General features: G+C 45.6%; 1 protein-coding gene across 1 annotated transcript in view; it reads right to left on the bottom strand.

The window, feature by feature from the left end:
- Positions 1-19,375, bottom strand: part of LOC149351441 (MAM and LDL-receptor class A domain-containing protein 1-like) — a 177,537-nt gene that overhangs the window by 87,738 nt on the left and 70,424 nt on the right. The window contains 16 exon segments of the mRNA XM_089580756.1: positions 19-147; positions 4,282-4,363; positions 5,912-6,069; positions 6,731-6,832; positions 7,873-8,058; positions 8,525-8,683; positions 9,337-9,433; positions 9,670-9,837; positions 10,486-10,571; positions 10,819-10,968; positions 12,105-12,224; positions 13,673-13,757; positions 15,320-15,465; positions 15,891-16,022; positions 16,151-16,411; positions 17,278-17,368. Of these exon segments, the coding sequence (XP_089436882.1) occupies positions 19-147; positions 4,282-4,363; positions 5,912-6,069; positions 6,731-6,832; positions 7,873-8,058; positions 8,525-8,683; positions 9,337-9,433; positions 9,670-9,837; positions 10,486-10,571; positions 10,819-10,968; positions 12,105-12,224; positions 13,673-13,757; positions 15,320-15,465; positions 15,891-16,022; positions 16,151-16,411; positions 17,278-17,368 (2,152 nt within the window).

Raw genomic sequence — 19,375 nt, 5'->3', positions numbered from 1 at the left:
CAATGCCGAAATTCTCACCGTGTCCTGTGGTGTGGTCGGCTACCGCAAAGAAAGGCTGTCCAGAGATCACCTTCCAGTCTCCTGAGTCCGCCACATTTTCCGGATACCAACCACATCCGTCTTTTTCTTCAAAAGTGCAGTTCACAGCTGCAAGTGTACACAAAGAACCAACCGTGCGTCAGATTGGCAAGCAGTGTCTCCCCTTCCGCAAAGTCTGAGCTTGTCGGCTAATTGGTCCATATGTGTCGACTTGTAACCTCTGTGTATACCATTTTCGGGCCCTTACCCCAGCGCAATCTATCAAAGCTAGCCACTGACCATGATTTTGTTAAGCGAGCCGTATATGAGCGTTTTTATTGTACTGCCGAGAACACAGAAAACGAGGATCGTAGCTACTGCTTAACAGATGAAACAAATTTGTGGTAAAATACCAGTTAAAACAGGGCAAGGTGTTCGAACGCACTTGGCCCTACCCTTACATTCAATTCAAAAGTCTGGCTGATTAAGTTGCACTATTAACTGAAGGCAACATCACGAAACCGGGACAAGAGACAGACAGCGCTGAGTTTCTTGGTCACATCGCGTGTTCGCTATTCCACAAAACTAGACAACCAAAACGAATAGGTACTTTTACCCTTTTTTTCGCTGCTTAAAATATACATATTATTAGCTCCTTTTACAGAACTCCTTTGTTTTATCGCCCCGCCGCGGTGGCTCAGCGGTTACGGCGCTCGGCTGCTCACCCGAAAGACGCGGGTTCGATCCCGGCTGCGGCAGCTGAATTTCGATGAAGGCGAAATTCTAGAGGCCCGTGTGCTGTGCGATGTCAGTGCACGTTAAAGAACCCCAGGTGGTCGAAATTTCTGGAGTCCTTCACTACGGCGTCCCTCATAGCCTGAGTCGCTTTGGGATGTTGAACCCCAATAAACCAAACCATCCTTTGTTTTATCGTGTAGCTTTTCCTCAATGACAGGTGCTTCCTTTGAACTGCAAGGCATTTCACGCACCGCTGTCAGTACCTCACCACATACACTGAGTGACAAGCTCAATTTCCTGACATCTGCTTACATGTGTGTGCCGGGACACATGCATCGTCTCGGATGCGCGCAATGTGCGCATGCCCCCTTTGTATTACGTTTTTAATGCCGTGAATGTTCCGTATTGCAGTGTGTGGGTGTCCATATCATCCGGAACATTCCATGATACTCATTATATATCATCATAGCCTTAGTCGCTTTGGGACGTTAAACCCCATAAACCATAAACCATATTACCGCTGCATGTTTTGTACGCTCGGTGGCGTGATACAAAACATTCATTAGAACGCACTTCACTAGAAAGCATGGAAACAACAAAGATGAAGTCGTGGTTGGCCGCTCATGCTTGTCCGTGAAAGACCTTGTCCGTTACCGGTCCAATTAAAGGTATCGACTGAATTCCTGTCAACGTTCGCGAACTTTAATTACATCGAGGACCCGCAGCCGTGCTACGGCCTCATCTCGCATCCACGTTCTTTCTTTCCTTCCCCTTTCGGCAAGTATGGAGTAGCAGACTAAGATCACGTTTTCTGCGGCCGACCGCCCCACCCTTCCTGCCATTAATCTTCTCTCTCTCTCTCTCTATCTATCTCTTTCTCTCGATTTCCTAAGTGCACAACAAGCTAACGCAACACTGGATGGCGTACATGACATGTAATATGTTTCATAAATTACAGTTGTTGTTTTCAATGCCTTTAGTCTTGATTACAACCAAATCATTGACATGTTAGCGGCGCAGCCGCGAGCAGTCTCTCTTAGGCTAAAGGCGGTAAGTTTTAACAATTCGTGCAAGTTTAAATTGTTACACATCAAATGATAGCAAGCTAGCCTTGAATATTTCGCGGTAACAAAAAGCTGAGATGCAGCTCATTCGTTCTCTAGAAAAGCTGAGAATATCGTCAGTGATTCTGTTAAACACAAGGTTTCTCTTAAGCATTTTCGACTCTCTTCCTTCGTCTTTTTCCTTGTCGCCCATCGGGCACACGGGAATCTATCAGGCAGAAAGGGCGAAGCAACGCAAGCTATCATGATCAAGGACCGCACGGAAGAAAACAGAACTATACGACGAAGACGGCTGCTTCGTTTTCATTACGTTAAGGAATAGGACAGCGAAGTTGGTGGCATACACAGCCGCACACCGTGGTCAATGGTAATGGTAATAAAGAAATGGTCCTGACAGGACATGTAATGGCCAGAACAGAAAACTGTTGGTCTTTTAGGGAAGCGCAATATACTCTAAACACGAATTTCCCTAAAAGAGAGTGAAAAGGGAGTGAATGGTCCTCTAGCGCACTCTCTGATAAGGGCACGGTATGTTGGTCAAGCACTAGGGTAGATTTCCGTCCTTACAAATACGGAATAATTAGGGCTTAGAACGGAAACAGATTCCCTGTTTAAAATATGCGAAGTTCTTTCAGTTACCAAGATTTTAGCCGTTGTTTAAATATCCTCTACTTCGTAACCTCGAGATCTCTGATGCTGCGTTTAAAAGTCCCATTTTTTTTTTTGCTAACTGCATTAATTTGATTTGATTTCAGGTGCGAATATGCCTCAGTTGCAAACAATAAGTTTTTCCTGTGTTAAGTGATTGAAATCTGCTCCGAGACTGGGGCAGCATACCAAGCTCCTAAAAAGAATTGCGCTAGAGGAGGTTTTACTCCTGCTTGCTCTATTTAAAGGGTAATTTATGGTTGATTTATAGGGTTTGACATCCCAAAGCGACTCAAGCTATGAGGTACGCCGTAGTGGAGGGCTCTAGAAAATTTCAACCACCTGGAGTTCTTTAACGTGCACTGACATCGCGCAGTACACGGGCCTTTTACATTTGGCATCCATCGAAATACAGCCGCCACGGCCGGGATCAAACCCGCGTCTTCCGGGTCAGCAGCTGAGCACCAAAGCCACTGCGCCACCGCGGGTCCTCATAGGGTAATTTATGCTTACAGTGTAGCTACCACGAAAAGTGAAGCGCAGTCCAGAAAAAGATGACGCAATGAGAACTACGGATAGGTTACACACGGGCTTTGGGGCGGCCCGTGCCCCATGATATTCATTATCTTTAAGAGCAATATTTTTAGAAACGGATTCAAGCAACCGATTTTTAAAAAAAAAGTTTGTTGCATGACAGCAACGCAATCAACTGGTTACGATGCCGGCCAGACGTAAATGCGGTGCGGCGATGTAGTTTTCGACTATGTACTCCGTTGGACTCCGCCCATGCAGAAGATTCCATGCGTCAGAGATAAACCGGTGGCAAAATAACCCGACGCGATTTTGTTCTGTCAGTAAAGCAGAAATAAAGCCAGCCTTATTCTTTTCTGTTTTCAGGGATTTCCACACGCACTTTAACAGAAAGAAACGCTCGCACTAATTTCCAGCACTCATCTTACATGCTCACCTTCATCTGTGCCCTATAATGCAAGCTACTTGAATCGCGTTCTCCAGCCATCGGAAGAAAATATTTGCGAATTCGTGGTGCCACTATTTTCTCCTGCTGTATACGGCGTGTGTGTAACCACCCATCGTAGCGCGGCTATGAAATGTGCCTCAGTTTCTGTACCAGGAGCGATGAGGTTTCTTCTGTGAAATTGCACTTCGCAGCAGTTTTGCGCGACAAGCCTTAGGTGCCTTTTAAAAAAGACTGTAGCACATTCAGGGACAGTCGCAAAATGAACAATTCAAAACTCTAGCGCACCATGGTCGACAGCTTGTGAAAAAACATAAACTGGGGTGTATAGAAATTACAGGAGAAGCCCGGCGTGGCAGGGTGCGGAAGGAAGTTAGATGGGTAGATGAGATTAAGAAGTTTGCGGGGATAAGAAGGCTGTGGGTGGCACGGAACAGGGCTAATTGGAGAAATATGGAAGAAGCATTTGTATTGTAGTGGGTGTAGTCAGGTAGATGACGATGATGATGATATCGGCATTTCTCAACATTAGCGCATCCAAAGCGCGCAAGCAACAATAATTCAGATACAATGCTAGAATTTTTCGAGAAAATTTGTTTTTCGCAATAGCCATAAGGACAAAAGGCTCGTAAAGCCAGATACGTGAAGAATAAGCACGGAATATTGACTGCGACGACCTTTAATGAGTGGCTTGTTTATATTTACTGCTCATTTCTCCATTTTTGAAAAGATAGTGTCAAAGTACAACTCACTTACGCCATAATAAATATCGCATGCAAGACGTTTTAACATTTTGAAGCAGTGAAAAAAAAGGAGCGTATTATAGTCGCCACTTACAGTCTTCTCTTGCATCATCAGGGTGGCAGTGGTGGTACTCGATGTCGTCGATACTGACATTTTCGCTGCCAGAGTAGTAAATCTGGGACCATAGAGAACGCGCAATTTAGGCAAACGAACACTTGTAAGTATCTACAGTCATGCACGTTCACGAGTGCATTTCAATATTCAGTCGTTGCGAACGCCAGTCAATAGAAAAGCAACTTGTGTGTGACCATTTCAGCGCATCCAGCGAGAGTACTACAAGAAGGCAAGCGACTACAACAATGGCGTGGAAGTAAGCGACACCAGAGCTTTTTTGCCTGCTTATCTACCCGCTCACATCAGCTTCTTCTAAGCCAATGCCAATAGATGGATGTTGCTAAAACGGAGGAGCCGCTATACGCACGTTAAAAGGCAGCACGCGCGCATACTGACTGCGCATTGACCTTTCTTTCTGTTTTTAAAGCGAAAGCTTTACTACTTGCACTTTCAGCCTTTGCCGTGACGCGGCGGTGCCACCATTGACCTTTAGTTGACCTCTGTGTGACGTCATGTGTGACATCACGCCGAAGAGAAGGGCGACCGACTCGCGCCGTCGCAAGCCGCGGCGGTGCCACCACCGGCGCCTAACTCCTGTGCTCTCCGCTAGGAGCGCGATTGTGGCGTTACGCTGAAGAGATTAGGCTCGACTCACGTCGCTAGAAAGCAGCAGCTGTGCCAACCACCAGCGGCTTAACATTGCTTCGAGAATAGATTATATTAGATTAGATTACATTACATTAGATTACATTAGATTACATTGGATTGGATTGCATTGCATTGCATTGGATTGGATTGGATTGGATTGGATTGGATTAGATTGTGTAACAGATGCATCGCCACAAGTCTAACCACAAGCACCACCACCAGCTACACTACCAGCTGAACCATGGCGTAGGTACGGATATTGCTTTCGCAATTACCGGGCTTAACCAAGCTAAGCCACAGCGAATTTTTGTGCTCTGAAAAGCAAGAAACTGAAAGTTTGAAGAATACATGTACTAAATGGATGTTTCTGATTTCCGCAAAAGTCAGCTATTAGAGCGAGGCCATCAAGTAAGGCGGTAAAGGACTTCCATCACGGCACCCGGTGGATTTATCAGACCTTGCAAATCACCTAAAGTGAGGGCATTTGCTAAAGTGCGCACCTTTTAGGCAGCTATGCCCCTTTCACCTAGCAATTCTTTTTATTTCAGGCCGGTGCAGCGAAGATCCTTACTTTAAGTAACGCTGTCGGCTTCCTTGATTTCTTTGGGGAGGAGGTGGCAGAACACGATATTCTGCTGACCGAATTGGTTTATTACTCGCTCCGAGTCAGCTTTAGCGCGAGCGAAACGGGCATCTGGTGGCACACAAGGACCAATGGGGATCATGGCAGCGTCTCAAGCAAAAAAAATGCGAATGTTGTGCTACTAAAGCTGTGCTGGATTTTCTGTTTTCCTTGGCACAGCTTTCTGTGTGCTAGTATATTTTTCGACTCTGAGTCATCTTGAAATAGGTTTAATATATTGTTCATCTTTCGTATGATTTGTCCATCCTCTCTTGCTCAATACCTTGCGTAGACTGGCGGAAATAAATAAAAAATATATATCGAAGCGAGTGTGCTCACCCTTGCTCCAGAAAGGCGGTTTCCGATGTTAACAGCCTGCATTTTCCATGCAGCTTGCTCTTCGTCGCCCCGTACAAGGAGAACTGATTTTTTTATGAGATTGGTCTTCTGGTCTCTTGACCTTTCCACAATGGCAGCCGAGAGATCTAATGTCTTAGCTAAAAAAAAAGAGTATTCATGTACACTGTAGATGTTTGCTCTTGTTTTGACGATCGTAAACAGGTGCAAAGCAAAACTCCGCATTTTAAAACTGATCTTATACAATAGCGCACAAAAGAGCCATGACTATGGTCTTTTTTGGTTTTGTAGGGTGCTTTCATATTCACAGAAATCATCATTTGCTATGAATAGCGCAGAATACTGTTAAAAGGCACATAAAATGCATCAATTAATCTAGACGCGGACACACAGCTGATGTTCTCTGAAGTGCAGTTGGATACTCAACAGTTTCAATTGCAGTCGTACTTCTTTCCATTTTTCAATTTCCATTTCCATTTTTCCATTTCCATCTGTTTCCATTTTTGCCCACAGCCATCTAATTCCTTGCGACAACGCTCTTTGCTCTTCTAATTACTGAAAAGAACACCTTAACACTTTTTGGCCCTACATTCCCATGAGCCACTGGAATCCATTCGTAATCGACAAATAGTAGTGAAAATTACCATATTTTGCAGTTGGTTCTGAAAAACCTGGCCAACAGATGCAAGCAAAAAAAAAAACTTTCCCGAACTCTTTAAATGACGCTATCTGAGAAGCGTTGAACCTAAGGAAGCGGTCATTGTAACTTTTGAGTCAAAACAAAACTCCGCGCGCACTTACTCTGCTTGGGAAGGAAGCTGTAGAACGTAAGCCTGCATGCATGGCCCATAGCTCCCAGAGGAGGAGTCATCAGAGCTGTGTTGCGATCTGTCTTAGGAACAGCTGCATGGGAATACATGGATTCGTTAGGAAGCACAAATCACAGAAGTAAAGTAAGCGGAATGGGAGCAAAGCAAAGAGGTATCTTTTCTTTTCGGAAATGGGGTATTTAGGCGACTGCGTTTCGACAAGGTAGGCACTTAGAAAAGAATTTGATACTCTCGACAGTGTCATTGTTTCAGCACAGCACTCGTAACAGCCACTATATGCGCATTGTTATCACTTGGAAGGCCACATAGTGCAAGTCCTCGAATGCAATGTTGTTGTTTTTTTCACGCTGTCAATGTGTAAATGTTATCGTTACTAGTGCCATTCTTGAAGGCACCAATAATGGTGCTTACCACGCGACCCTCTTGTTTGTACCCGCTCATTTATAAACAACCTTCACGGTAAAAAAACAATAGCATGAATGTAGCCTCATGATAGCATGCAGGGGGTCATATTATACAATGACTATTTTTTCGGTTCATTCATTTGTCCATTATCATTCATAGCTGCCGTCTATACTCCGTTTCATGCATCAGGTGCAACGCTGTGAAAGGCACGAAAGTAGTCCACGTGATGGAAATGAAGAGAGGCGTATTACTCCGCGCTTATTTTCTGGCCGAGTGCTCTAAGGCAGATGAACGGGACAGCATGTCGTCAGCAATAAAATTGCATTTATTCCAGCTCATGACAAATGTATCACGTAAAAAGCCTGCAGCCAAAGCATTTACCGTTCCTCGCTCTCCACAAGGAACGCACTACTTTTTGATCGCGGATGTAGGCAGCGTAAACTGGTGCGCTACACTTGACAGCGTTGCACGTGATGTATGAAATGGAGTATAGTCGGTCGGAGTTTACAGGTAGCAATCACTGTCAGCCGCCTGTTAACGTATCGAAGGCTAGGCCGACCAACACCAAAAAAGCAAAAGAATGAATCGAGCCTAAAATCGATACGGCTTCGGGTATCACTCACTTATCGAGCATCTGTATTTCTTGCATAAACGACCATTAAACAAGCGCTTTAGCTTTCCTACGGCGGACATGCCCGCACTGCTCACCACCATCGGTCTTGAGGTAGGTGACGTAGAAGCCGCGCTCGTTGTGTCCGCTGTCCTCTCGAGGCAGCGATGGGAAGCGCGCCCGGTTATTCGCAACCATGAGGGCCGACACTCGCGACCAGCGAGGCTGGCTCTGCGAGTGCGCGCCTTCCAGGCCGCACAAGTCTGTCGAGAAATCACAGGCGCCTGCGTGAAAGCAGATCGTTCGGGTAAGTTAGAAGCAAGGCTTTTCATAACTGAAGAACCGATGTCACAGATATATCTAATATTTTCACCCCACGGAGCTGAAACTTCCTTGAGCGGTTTTAAGCCTTCATCGTGAACGAAAAGCGACGCTTCCGTGCCTTTTTCGGTAAGTTTGTAAAAGTAGGCTGCCCGTATACGAACCAAAGAACCAGGCGCTCTTGCTCAAGGCTTAAGGGTCTGGCATTCCACGATGATTGAGCGCTCATTCCCTCCCCCAAGGTTTGATTGCAGCCCGAAATCTTCCACGTCTTCAATAACTTTGAGGTGTTAAAACCTTACTGCCAACTAAAAGGTACGTTATGATGCTCCGTGATAGGAATCTGAAGGCAGTGGCGTTTCGTTTACGGTACGTTTTTCACTAAAACTTTTTCAGCCCGAGGTACAAACGCAGAGGACAGTCACTGACCGCAGTGGCTCTCGTCGGAACCATCAGGGCACTGTTTGAGGAAGTCACACAGCTGGCTCTCTGGGATGCAGCGGTCGCCGGAGAGGCACGCGAAGTGTCCATGAGTGCAGTTCGTCGGCGCGGGCGTGCTGGTTTCGGGTGAGCTCTTCGGCAAGGGACCTGCGAAAGCGTCCTTGCTTGTGAGCTTTTGTGGCCGTCATGAGCAGCTTTTATGTCCATCCTGTCTTTAGCGCTGCTTTTTTTTTTTCTTTCAAGCCGTGAAGCAACCAAGCGTTTCCAGTGGTAAAAGACAGGGGCAGTACAAAATTGGGGTGGCACAGGCCCTGCTCCAGGTTGTCTTTTTTTTTTCTGCGATCGAAAAACGCGAACCGGTTCCGACTCGCTCAATCTTCGATTCTCTTCCAGCTTGCGCTCTTCGTCAGAAGTAATGCTATGTTTGTCTAGTTCGAGCTCGCGGAACCTGTTATTTTAGCAAAAGTAAACGCATCTTCATGGTATTTAAGCGGTATATTTACTGCGGGAAACACAAAGATGAACAGCCGCTGAAAAACTTTATTCTTCTTTTATTGCACTGTTTCAAAACGTCCATTAGGGCGTTGTGGGTCTCTAGGGATCTCTGCAACATTCTTAATGGAAAAAAAAATTGTTCTCTTAACTCCACTTTATATTGCAGGCGTAGCCGGTGGAGAACGCCATCAAATAGAAGGTACGAGCTCAAGTTAGCCAATAAATGAAACAAAATTTATCCTACAAGCGCAAAGGAGACAAAGTTTAAGCGTTGGCCATAGGATTTGGAAAGCCTAGTGGCATACCTGAAGCGGCGTGGCAGCTGTTAAGAAAAGTGACGTCGTCAATAGCTATGTAACCTTGGACATCTCTGTCACCTTCCAGACTGCCTTCTATTGAGACCTGGAGAAAGAAGGAAAGAAAAGCGTCAGCAAAGGCAAACCGCTTTGAGGCTAGTTCAAAAAAGTGACTTTCCTCGTTAAAAAACTGATTTTGTCGTTGCTGTTGAACAGACGAATTTATTCTTGACGGATTGATTTATTTTCCAACAAGAGCTATTGTTATAATGCTTTAATGGAGTATTTTTCCTAAGCTCATGTAATTATCACACCGATCCTCAGTACGACCTAAGGATTTACCTGAAAATCAGAGGGTTCTCTGAAAGCAACAAATGCTTCAGTGAAGTGCCGAAACTCTGTGGGCTGGTCACTGCGCCACACTTCTTTAAATTCACCGTCGGCAGTGCTTCTTGTCTTGACAGACAGCACGGCGTTGGTCGAGGCTTTCATGACGAAGTAGAAGCGCATCTGGGAAGCACATAAAACAGTTATTAAAGCGTGTGTACTTCCTCTGTACCCACGTGCTTCCATATCACTTACATGATGAAAGCACGTTTAGACAGATGTTTCTTAAAGAATATTAGAACAAACTTTCACGGAGCTTATTTCTTTTACTCAAATATTATTCGTTCTGCTCTGTAAAATTTAAGGCAGCGAAAGATTTGTGCCAATGACCGTGTTCCTCGGCACAGTAAATGCAGTATTCACTAGCAGGTTATGCATACTTTCGTACAGCCTTCTCACAATAATTGTTTTCTACAACTGGCGTCAGCATAGCTTAGCAGCGTTTGCTGTTCTTAGCCAGCTCTTTCCTCAGTTTCGTGCCATCGGCTCCGTCCGCACCAGAGACCACCTACAATAACAGGCGACCTTGGCAGCGTGCAAAGATACTGCGTCGCCTGTACCGGCACGGTGCGTATTTCGAAAACTTTTCGCTTTCACTCGACAGCTAGCTGTGAAACATTCGCGTTACGCACTCGTAACCGTCCTCTGAGTTTTTTTTTTTTTTTTTTCAGTGTAAGCCGTAGTGATACATTGCATCGTGTCTAAAACAAGGCAAAAGCGGGATGTCAGTATGTTGAAACATAAGCGGGCTCACGATACGAGTTCTCTTACCACGCAAACAGTCGAGGCATTGAATACAGGCCCGAGGAGGGATGCGGACAAACTCTTCGCTTCCGACTTCAAATAAAGAAAGGATCCTGCAACACAGTGAAACGAAATGCAGTTATCGCGAGCAGTTTTGTCTTTGGTGCTTTTCTCAATGTACAGCTACAGGGTGAAAGCAAACAAGGCTCATAAACAAAGCATAGATCCTTGCTCTCCTAGTGCATATTCAGATTATGCTCGCCGCTCTGCGTCGCCTTTGCAAGTTTTGTCTGAGCACTGGGCTTGAATGACGAAAACTTCCGACATAAGGCGTACTGACATAGAGAAATGCGAAGTTACCGTCTTTGCCTCCACTTGTGTGGTCTCGTGTTGGACCGCGCGTCAGGTACTTGAAGGGCTTCGACCTTGTCCAACCGCCACCACGCATCGAGACAGCAGGAGTCCAGTCGCAGAAGGAGGAGTCGAAGCTACACCTAAACCTGAAGTCCTCTACAAAACGAAAGTGAGAGAAGGGGAGAGCGAGGAGGGTGCAATAACAGGATTCGCTTTGAAAGGAGATTTTCTGGTAACGAGGAATCGTCTGCATGCATGTAAATGAAAGTGGCACACACATGCCAGAGGTTATAAGTAGCAGTAGGAAGTATGGCACACTTCGTCTATGCAGAAATACTTAAGAAGCCCTCTTGAAAGCGGAAAATATGGGCTTCTGAAATCCATATACTAATCCCCTGGTGCTGAACAAAAGAAGCTACATTCACCAACGTCTCATATTGAGTTGTATAAAAAAGGATTTTCATTTGAAACCGGACAAAGCCATGTACAAACTGACCATACCGTTGACATTCTAGTGCATTGTTTATGCTTTAGTGAACATCCCTTGCTTCTTCTACACCATTCGCAAAAAATACATCGTCATAGTACGATTACTGGGGCGCGCGGACGAATTTGTGGAGCGCTTTGTCACCATTTGCGCGTTATGACTAAAAGCGATAACTCCTGCGTAGTCACCCCAGTATGCGAAATAGGTGTTCTCGGGCGGTGTCCGAAGTTCCACCGTAGTCACATCTGAAGAGCAGACGCGTGCTCTAACTGCCCTTCACGACTTCTTTTTTGCAGATAGTGTTTTAATCGTTACCGTGCGAATTACTTTTGCGTCACTTACGCGCCTTGCTGTTTGCAGTGTCTTCGTATTCTCAATGGGTTTAAAATGGCTTGTTTTCTTAATTTTGCGTATGAGGAGCGGCTTTGTACACTTGTATATAGGCTAGGTAAGCCGTTCGCTTATCGCGCGCAGGATACAGGATTATGCGCATTCAGATGCTTGCGTCAGTTGACTTAATTTTGGTCTTGTTTTCCTCGTTGCACTTTATTCCTTCCTTTAGTTTCGTATTTGTACTTATTAGATGCGCGCTTCACGGCATGCCGAAGTTACTTGTTTTCATGTAGCCTACTTTTCCAAATTTCCTTAATTTATTTCTACTTGAAACAGAACTGAGAAATAAACACAAGTTAGTGTCATGCTTATTTGATTTCATAACGCATGTTGTGCTAAGCATTCAGACAAAACTAAGGCACGTAGCTTGTGGAATGGGTCTCCAGGGGCAATGGCTCTGAGTGAAACTTACCGCAATGTTCTTCGTCACTGAAGTCTCCACAGTGGTCAGTGTAGTCGCATAGGTGCTCCATTATGATTGAAACCTTGTTCTTGCACGTGAACATTGCCGGATTTTGTTCTACCGAAGGCACTGAACGGACAGAGAAAATAGCACATGGACTTTTAGATCTCAAGCGAGCGTACAACGCGTGTTGTTCGATGGAGATTTTTCGAGAATAATCGAACCGTATCCACAGGCTCAAGCCGTAGGCGATGCAAAAATCGTCAACACTTGAGCCCGAAAAGGAAATTTTCAGCCCCAAAAACGCTGTTGAACGGGTGCGATGACTTATAGTGAGAGCTATAAAGAGCAAAGGTGGTTTGTTCTTCGAACACCGGCCAGTTCTTCGCCAGCACACACATTATCTGCCTGAGAGGCAATCTCCTAATTCGTCATTGCGTTGAAGTCCTCAAGAAAGCTAGTGACTTTGAGGTGCCAGGCCAGGTCCGAAGTAAGACTTTCTTTTTCGAAAGTATCCCGGCACAAGCAGCGAGAGGGAGGACAAATAAAAACGCAGGTAGAAACAACCGTTCACGTCAAACATTTCTTTCCAATAACTTGTAAGTGCAGCTAGAGAAACTGTATTTAAGACTACCTAAGTATCTACTCTACAACGTTCGAAAACTGATAATGAAAACCGTTGAAATGGCAGCAGTGTGCTCCTGTCTAGTGGACGCCTTCGAGCGCAAGGTATACAGTAAGGGACAAAAGTTTACGAGATGCGAGTTCGCGGGAAACAAAAAGTTATTTCTGCACGGTCAGGGAAAGCAGGTCAATGGAAAACACAGAACCTTGAGGAGATTTACATGCTCCATCTGCCGTAACAAATACCACCAAACTGGATAGCGACGCAACGCAGAAACAATTTTTTTTTTCCTAGAATCCGCATCCCGTAAAATATTGTCCCTTACTGTACATGCCGATTGAACCATTAGGGCATGCACCGGCGATGACACAGTGCAAAATTGAGCAGAGTTCTGGCGCACGAAGGGGAACCGCATTGCTAATGAAGATCCTAACGTTCCGAATGTCCCGCCGACGCGCGACGCTGTAGTGCGTCTTTTTCAGAAGAACAAAATGAAAAATTCATGTAATGGCGCCCTTCGGTCATGGACGACACAATCTAAACAAACAGAAATACTATCCATCTCTACTAAAGTATTTTAACATTTTCATGTTTTTAGACCACTTAGCGTTTTCTCGTTGTGCTTGGGTGCGCTATAAGTGCAGCTTAGCCACGCAGAAAACACAATCTGTCATAGCGGCGCCGACTTGAAAGTTTTTTGGGTTCGAAGAAACATCGCCCGTAAGGCTCTTCAGACGGCGCCGTTCATCATGCCGCATTCGAGAGCTCTTCACTAGCTTTCCTCAGAAAGTAACGAGAAATATTGGCGCTAAAAATGTAATGAAGCCCGACGGCGTCACTGACTATCTCATTTCAATAAGCTTGGCTGCTTGCGTATTTCGCAAAACAGCGATTAACAGAGGTCACGCTGACGCATCAAGGCACCACAACAAAGAAAAATGGCTTCGCATACCTGGCATGTCACACCCTTCGAAGGATATGTCATCAATGGCAGTGTAGCTGTCGTCCGTTGGAGCCTCATAGCCACGCAAGTATATCTGTGAATTAAACCAATAAATACGTGTCCACTTAAATCCAGCATCTTAAGTAATATTTTCCTGCCCAGGCATCGTCTGCGTTTCTGCCTGACATACAAGAAATGTCATTTACGTTCGAGAGCCACAGTATTCTTTAGTTTTTCTGAATGCCCGTCGTTTAATTCTGCTTCATCAAGAACAGCTAAGAGGTGATACGTCCCTATCACTGAGCTTCTAGAGGTCCTCTCTTGTTGGGCTCCGCTTATTTGCCTTACAACGTCTCTGCTGGGTGAAAAAAACGTCAAAAGGCCCCAAATGCATAATGCCGCAGTGCTTTTCTCTTTTTATTCTTCTTTAGCTGCGCTGCGGCAGTCTACGCCTGCGAACGCGGGTCTCCTAGTTGACGAGGTTGGTCACTCGCGCGTTTGCAAACATTAATTTTGAGTCACGCACGTGCACTGCATGTATGACTGTGCGACACTGCTGTCAGTGCGGACACACCTACGAAAAGGGCATCATTTTTCGCCTTTCTACTTTCGGCAATAGAGTGCAATCAACCTGATCAGTGCTTAAATGTAAATAAGCATTCACCAACTGGTTTCGCCTTGATCTCACGCTACGCACACAAGGAATAGCACATAGGGCAGGTTCGCATGTCAGTCCGCCCCTGCAGTACGTCACTCACCAATTTCATGCACCAGGGAGCACGCCTTGTGTGTTGCGCTCCAGTTTCAGCGCGTCACATAGTACTAGCACCAGGAACGTTGCCAGAAATATTTTGAAAAGTAAGCGATGGCCGCATTTCTATGCAAACGCAATACAAAAGACAAAGAAATGGCAGCCATGCTTATGCTAAAAACTTGGTGTGCAATAAATAACACCTAATAGTCCAACTTAATTCGCAGCTACCCGCTACAGCGTGCCTGATACCCAAAGTATAGCTGTGGCATGGGAAAATTAACTACTTGTTCAAAACTCTCATCTACGTGTGGTCAAATACGTAATCGGAGGCTTATTTTGGCGTGAATAACGCCTCTCTAGGCCCTCCTCGATATGCCTACGGACAGCGCGCTTGGTTAAAATAATACGTCAGGCTGTGTTTTAGTTATACACACTGCTTCAAGGCACAGCGACGATGCCTGCTGAAAGCCAATTGTGCGCCATGGCACTTTCATACCGTCTCTTGTGATTTAAAATGAGTACGTCAGCTGCACTGACACAATGACTCAGTGCTTGCTTTACTATAGCACAAAGTAACCACCTCGTTTCGTGACCGAGACTGCATAGTGTAAAAGAGTGTGGAATGGGTTCCCACCCATTCAATAAAGCCTATTTCTCGGTGAAAAAAGAAAAGTGCTTACCGATGTACCTTTAAATTTTTACCGCCATAATCAGTGAAGGCCCCGCAATTTAGTAGCTGAATGTACCAATAACGGATGTAAAAATGCAACAGCTCCAAGCCACCGGTCAGATTAAATTAACTAACCAATTTACATTCTTGATGCTAAGTGTGTATTGCAATTCTGAGCTGATTTTTCGCACGAGCGGCCGAACACGATCAAGAAAGTAAAGCACGACGTTACCTGCACTGGTGAACGGTAGCGTCCCAACAAAAATTGCCCTTCGTTCCACTTTCCTTCCGATGGGTTTTCGGCGAGCTCCCAGGAATCCCAAGCCACAATTCGAAATCCGTTAACGTGCAGTTCCAGCAAGAACACGTGTGTATCGTCTGAAAATATCGCAGAACACTGTAATACACCTCGCAAGAAAAAGTATCATGAGCAAGACAACCAAGTCACTAGAAATGTTTAGCGATGCACGAAAGGGGTTTTGATTTCATTGCAGTTAATTGTCATTATTAGTGACCATTCAAGTAAAGTCCTTCGTTAATAGGCCTTCGTTAACAAAACAAGCATAAAGCAATAGCAACTCAACTCGCTCTATCGTGCGTTCAGAGAAAGGCTCCATGAATCGTTATTTTTTTTCGATGATAAGAAAGAACGTTGGGTCTGAACAGCAGGTAACAATCAGCATACGCACTTCTCAAGCTTCTATTATGAAACTGAATGTTTAACAATAATAAAATCAAGGCATACAGTTAATGTAAACGCTGTTTTTGCGGATTGCATGTGACATGGCAGCTTAAAAACTTACTTGAAGCACGGTAGTTGAACCAGAATTTGACGACACACAGATGCCCAGTGTTGTGAAGCACAGGGCTGGATGCCTCACCAATCACGGTCATACCCTCTATTGGTTGTTCCGCTCGCAGAAGCAGATAATGACCTGTAACGTATTCTTCCATTACTGAGACCGCACTGTCAGTCTTAGGTCGGCGCAGAGTTCCGATTATTGGAAAGAGACCGCAAGAACAACTAATCTTAACAGCAACTTATGCGGCGCAGTTTCCTCACCGTGTGATGAGCTCGTGGTGTGGTCCCTCAGAGGTCCTCCGACAGCCGTCGCGGCTTTCTGCCGCTGCCAAGAGAAGTCGTCCGAGCGGAGCAGACCGCGCCCTTCGACCGACCATCCGCATGTGCTGTTTTCGAAGGTGCACGCGCCGCAGTCCACTTCGTCGGAGTTGTCCGAGCAGTCCGCGATGAAGTTGCACCGGGCTGCTGCTGGCACTTTCTGCCCCGACGCAGCGCACACGAACGACAATGGAGCTGGCTTGTCTGCCCGTGAAGAAAACAGCAACGTTACGTTGTAAGGCAGAGCTAAAAAAATGTTAGCGGCAAAAAACAATCCTAAGTTTCAGGCGCACATTTAACATATCACTGCAGTTTTTTTTTATCTTAACTACCCGTATTTCTCTCCGCTTTTGTGTGAGAAAGGTGATACAGTTGCGGTCCTGTGGGAATTTGCAGCACTTTAACTAGCCTGTCGGTGCCTGGAGATTAGGCACGAGCTCCACAAAATTGTCCACTCCGCTAATTATGAGACAAACAGTAAGGACAAAAAACTGCAGAGGCATTCTTGATGCATCCTCCAAAAAACAACGTTTACAACTTTTATTCACTAATTCGAGTGAAATAGTGAATTAACTTTGCTTTACTTCGTGAATTGTCAAAAGGCCGAGATGTTGCGTAGCTCACCTGCGCATGTTTTTGTAATACTTGAAAAGGCACGCTTTTACGGTGGCCAAAATCCTGCTTTAAGACGAAGGGCTTGTCAACGTTACTACAGGCGCCTATCAAGAGACTGCGTAGCTTTCGCGCATTGATGCCCCTTGGATGTCTTCTGAAATTGCACAAGCTTAATACTGTGTCTTGCCCAGACCTAATAGTTATCAATGCTTCAGGTGGCAACTTCCTGTATCGCTCAAAAACTTTATCTCTCCCCACGTTAAATACACTGCTCGAAAAAGACAGCATTCATTCTCTGTTCTTCCATTCCGTTCTGCTTTGCCTCCCTGTCTCCACTTATATTCTCCAGAGTAATTACTGTATCCATCACGCAAGCACAGTGTCACAAGAGGCTGTCCACATTTTCTGACATCGACATCAACCGTCCTGTTCATCCTGTTTAATACTTTGCTTACGTTGCCGATAGCAGCCTTCTTCAATGAGCCGTAGGTCGTCGATAGCTGCAAAGGCGTCGGAGTGTCCACCCGAAATGGCCGAGACTGCCGCCTGCATTGTAGAGAAGTTCAGCTACTTTGTGACCAACCGTCGAGTAAGAACGACAGGTTGCAGCACCGAGGCTGCCGCTGTGATTATAACACCCGAGCACCACAGCCGCCGTGTCACACGACTACATGGACGAAGCCTGCACTGTCGCGCCCAAGGCGCTGTCCATGACCCACGGACAGGGTCGACCGCGAGATGTAAGAACGCCGCGCACTCTGTCAAGACCATGCACAACAGTAAACAGCACACAGCAGCGCAAACCACGTATCAGTTTGCCTGGGGCGCCGATACCGATCATCCGCAATACAAGCGAAGTAGGAGTCAAGCACGCGGCGGCTTGAAACGAACACTATTTTAGGCCCTTGCTATGAAGCACCTCTGCAGACTAGAGTGGTTATTCTAGTTCACTGTGCTGCCAGGCTTCACGGAATGCGTTTTTTTTTCTTCGTAATGCAAAATAAGCAACGCGCTACGTTCTCACACTCTCACTTTATGTGGCGTTTTCACCTACCTCTACTAATACTAATGTCCGGAACTTCTTGGAGCCAAACGCCCGCGGCTATATTTATAAGGCAATCTTTTTTTTCTTGCCTTTCTGACTATTTTTTTAGCTAAGGATGACCCGGTGGCAGCAGCGCATAAACTTCCTCCGGCACAAATTTTCTTAATTTTATGCATGGCACTTCTTTGTTTTAATTCCCATGAGCTCTCCCGTCCTCCAGTTCTCGCCAGTTCACGATAAGACGAGTCTAATTACATAGGTGCTACCATTATTGGGGCCAAGACCGACAACTGTGCGGCTTTCAGTTACTTCAGTTCACGACAGTCTTCTAATGTCCAAATATTGATATTTAAAAGGTAAACGCACTAAACCATACACTCACCAAACATCTGCCCACAATATTTCGTTCCACATCAAACGCTAGTTTTCAGTGAAAAAACGCGTTTGATTTCTAATATGTGTAATATCGGTAATAATTAGCTGAATCCACTAAAAACGTTGCTCACGCTCCTGAAGTAGTAATTGGTTAAAAATTTACAAGCGGAAATTATTGCTAGCTGGACACAAAGGTTAACATAGTCGAGGTGTGAAAAGTGCGACGATCCTGTTTCCACAAGCGATAAGGCAGCCCCCTTTTACACTAATTCTATTTTGACAATTTTATAAGGATTCTCTGCGCGTGGAATTTTCATAAGTACTAGGATACTTCTCGTCATAATTCCCTTCGCTGCGCACGTCGAGCGCTGTTAGCTGCCACATGGACTTCTCTATACGTTTCTCGCTGCAACCAGTCGTTTCCTCGGAAGCAGGACAGCTGCTACAGCAGCCATTTTTCTCTTTGAGCATCTGGACAGGCGTACACAAGCAATATCCTTTGCCTCGTTGTCGTTTTAGAACGGTTCCGCTTTGGCGTCGAGCCCAAAATGTGGCGATGCATGTAGAGAAATATACGCCAGAATCAGCTGCTCAATTGTACACGCAGTCAACCTTGGTGATACCCTGGAGAAGAAAATTAAATCCCCGGCAACGGCATATGTGCTGTAGAAGTGCGGCACGGCCGCTGCTAATTCTGCGTTGCGTATATGCGCTCGCTTGCAGCGCAGCACGGCGCGGAGTTGCTGACCATTCCTAGCTATCACGTGCAGCGCACGAGGCGACGTAGGATGCTTGCGCCTCCTCACACCCATCTGACACGCGCGCAGTCGAACTTTTCGCTCTAACGTTATCACCTGCCGCTACCGTTCCTCCTGCCTTCTTCTTCTCATCCCGTTTGCCTCTTCTCTCCATACTTCTCTCCTCCCTCTGCTATTTCTCCTCCGTTCTTCCCTCGTTCCTTGTCCTTCATACAAACCCACAATACCACAGGCTGGGAAGGAATTCGCATATACCGAATATAGCTTCATAATCGGACCGTATTTTTCTTGCCCTGTTATCAACCTTTGCTTACACAGCTAAAAAAATGGCAATTCATAATCAAAGCAAGGTTAGAGCACCCAAGAATCTAGTAA

The sequence above is a fragment of the Amblyomma mixtum genome, chromosome 3, assembly GCF_055824585.1.
Source record: "Amblyomma mixtum isolate Tamu chromosome 3, ASM5582458v1, whole genome shotgun sequence".
Taxonomy (NCBI): Eukaryota; Metazoa; Arthropoda; class Arachnida; order Ixodida; family Ixodidae; genus Amblyomma; species Amblyomma mixtum.
The sequence above is the reverse complement of the archived record's forward strand: the minus strand, read 5'-3'. Positions and strand labels throughout refer to the sequence as shown.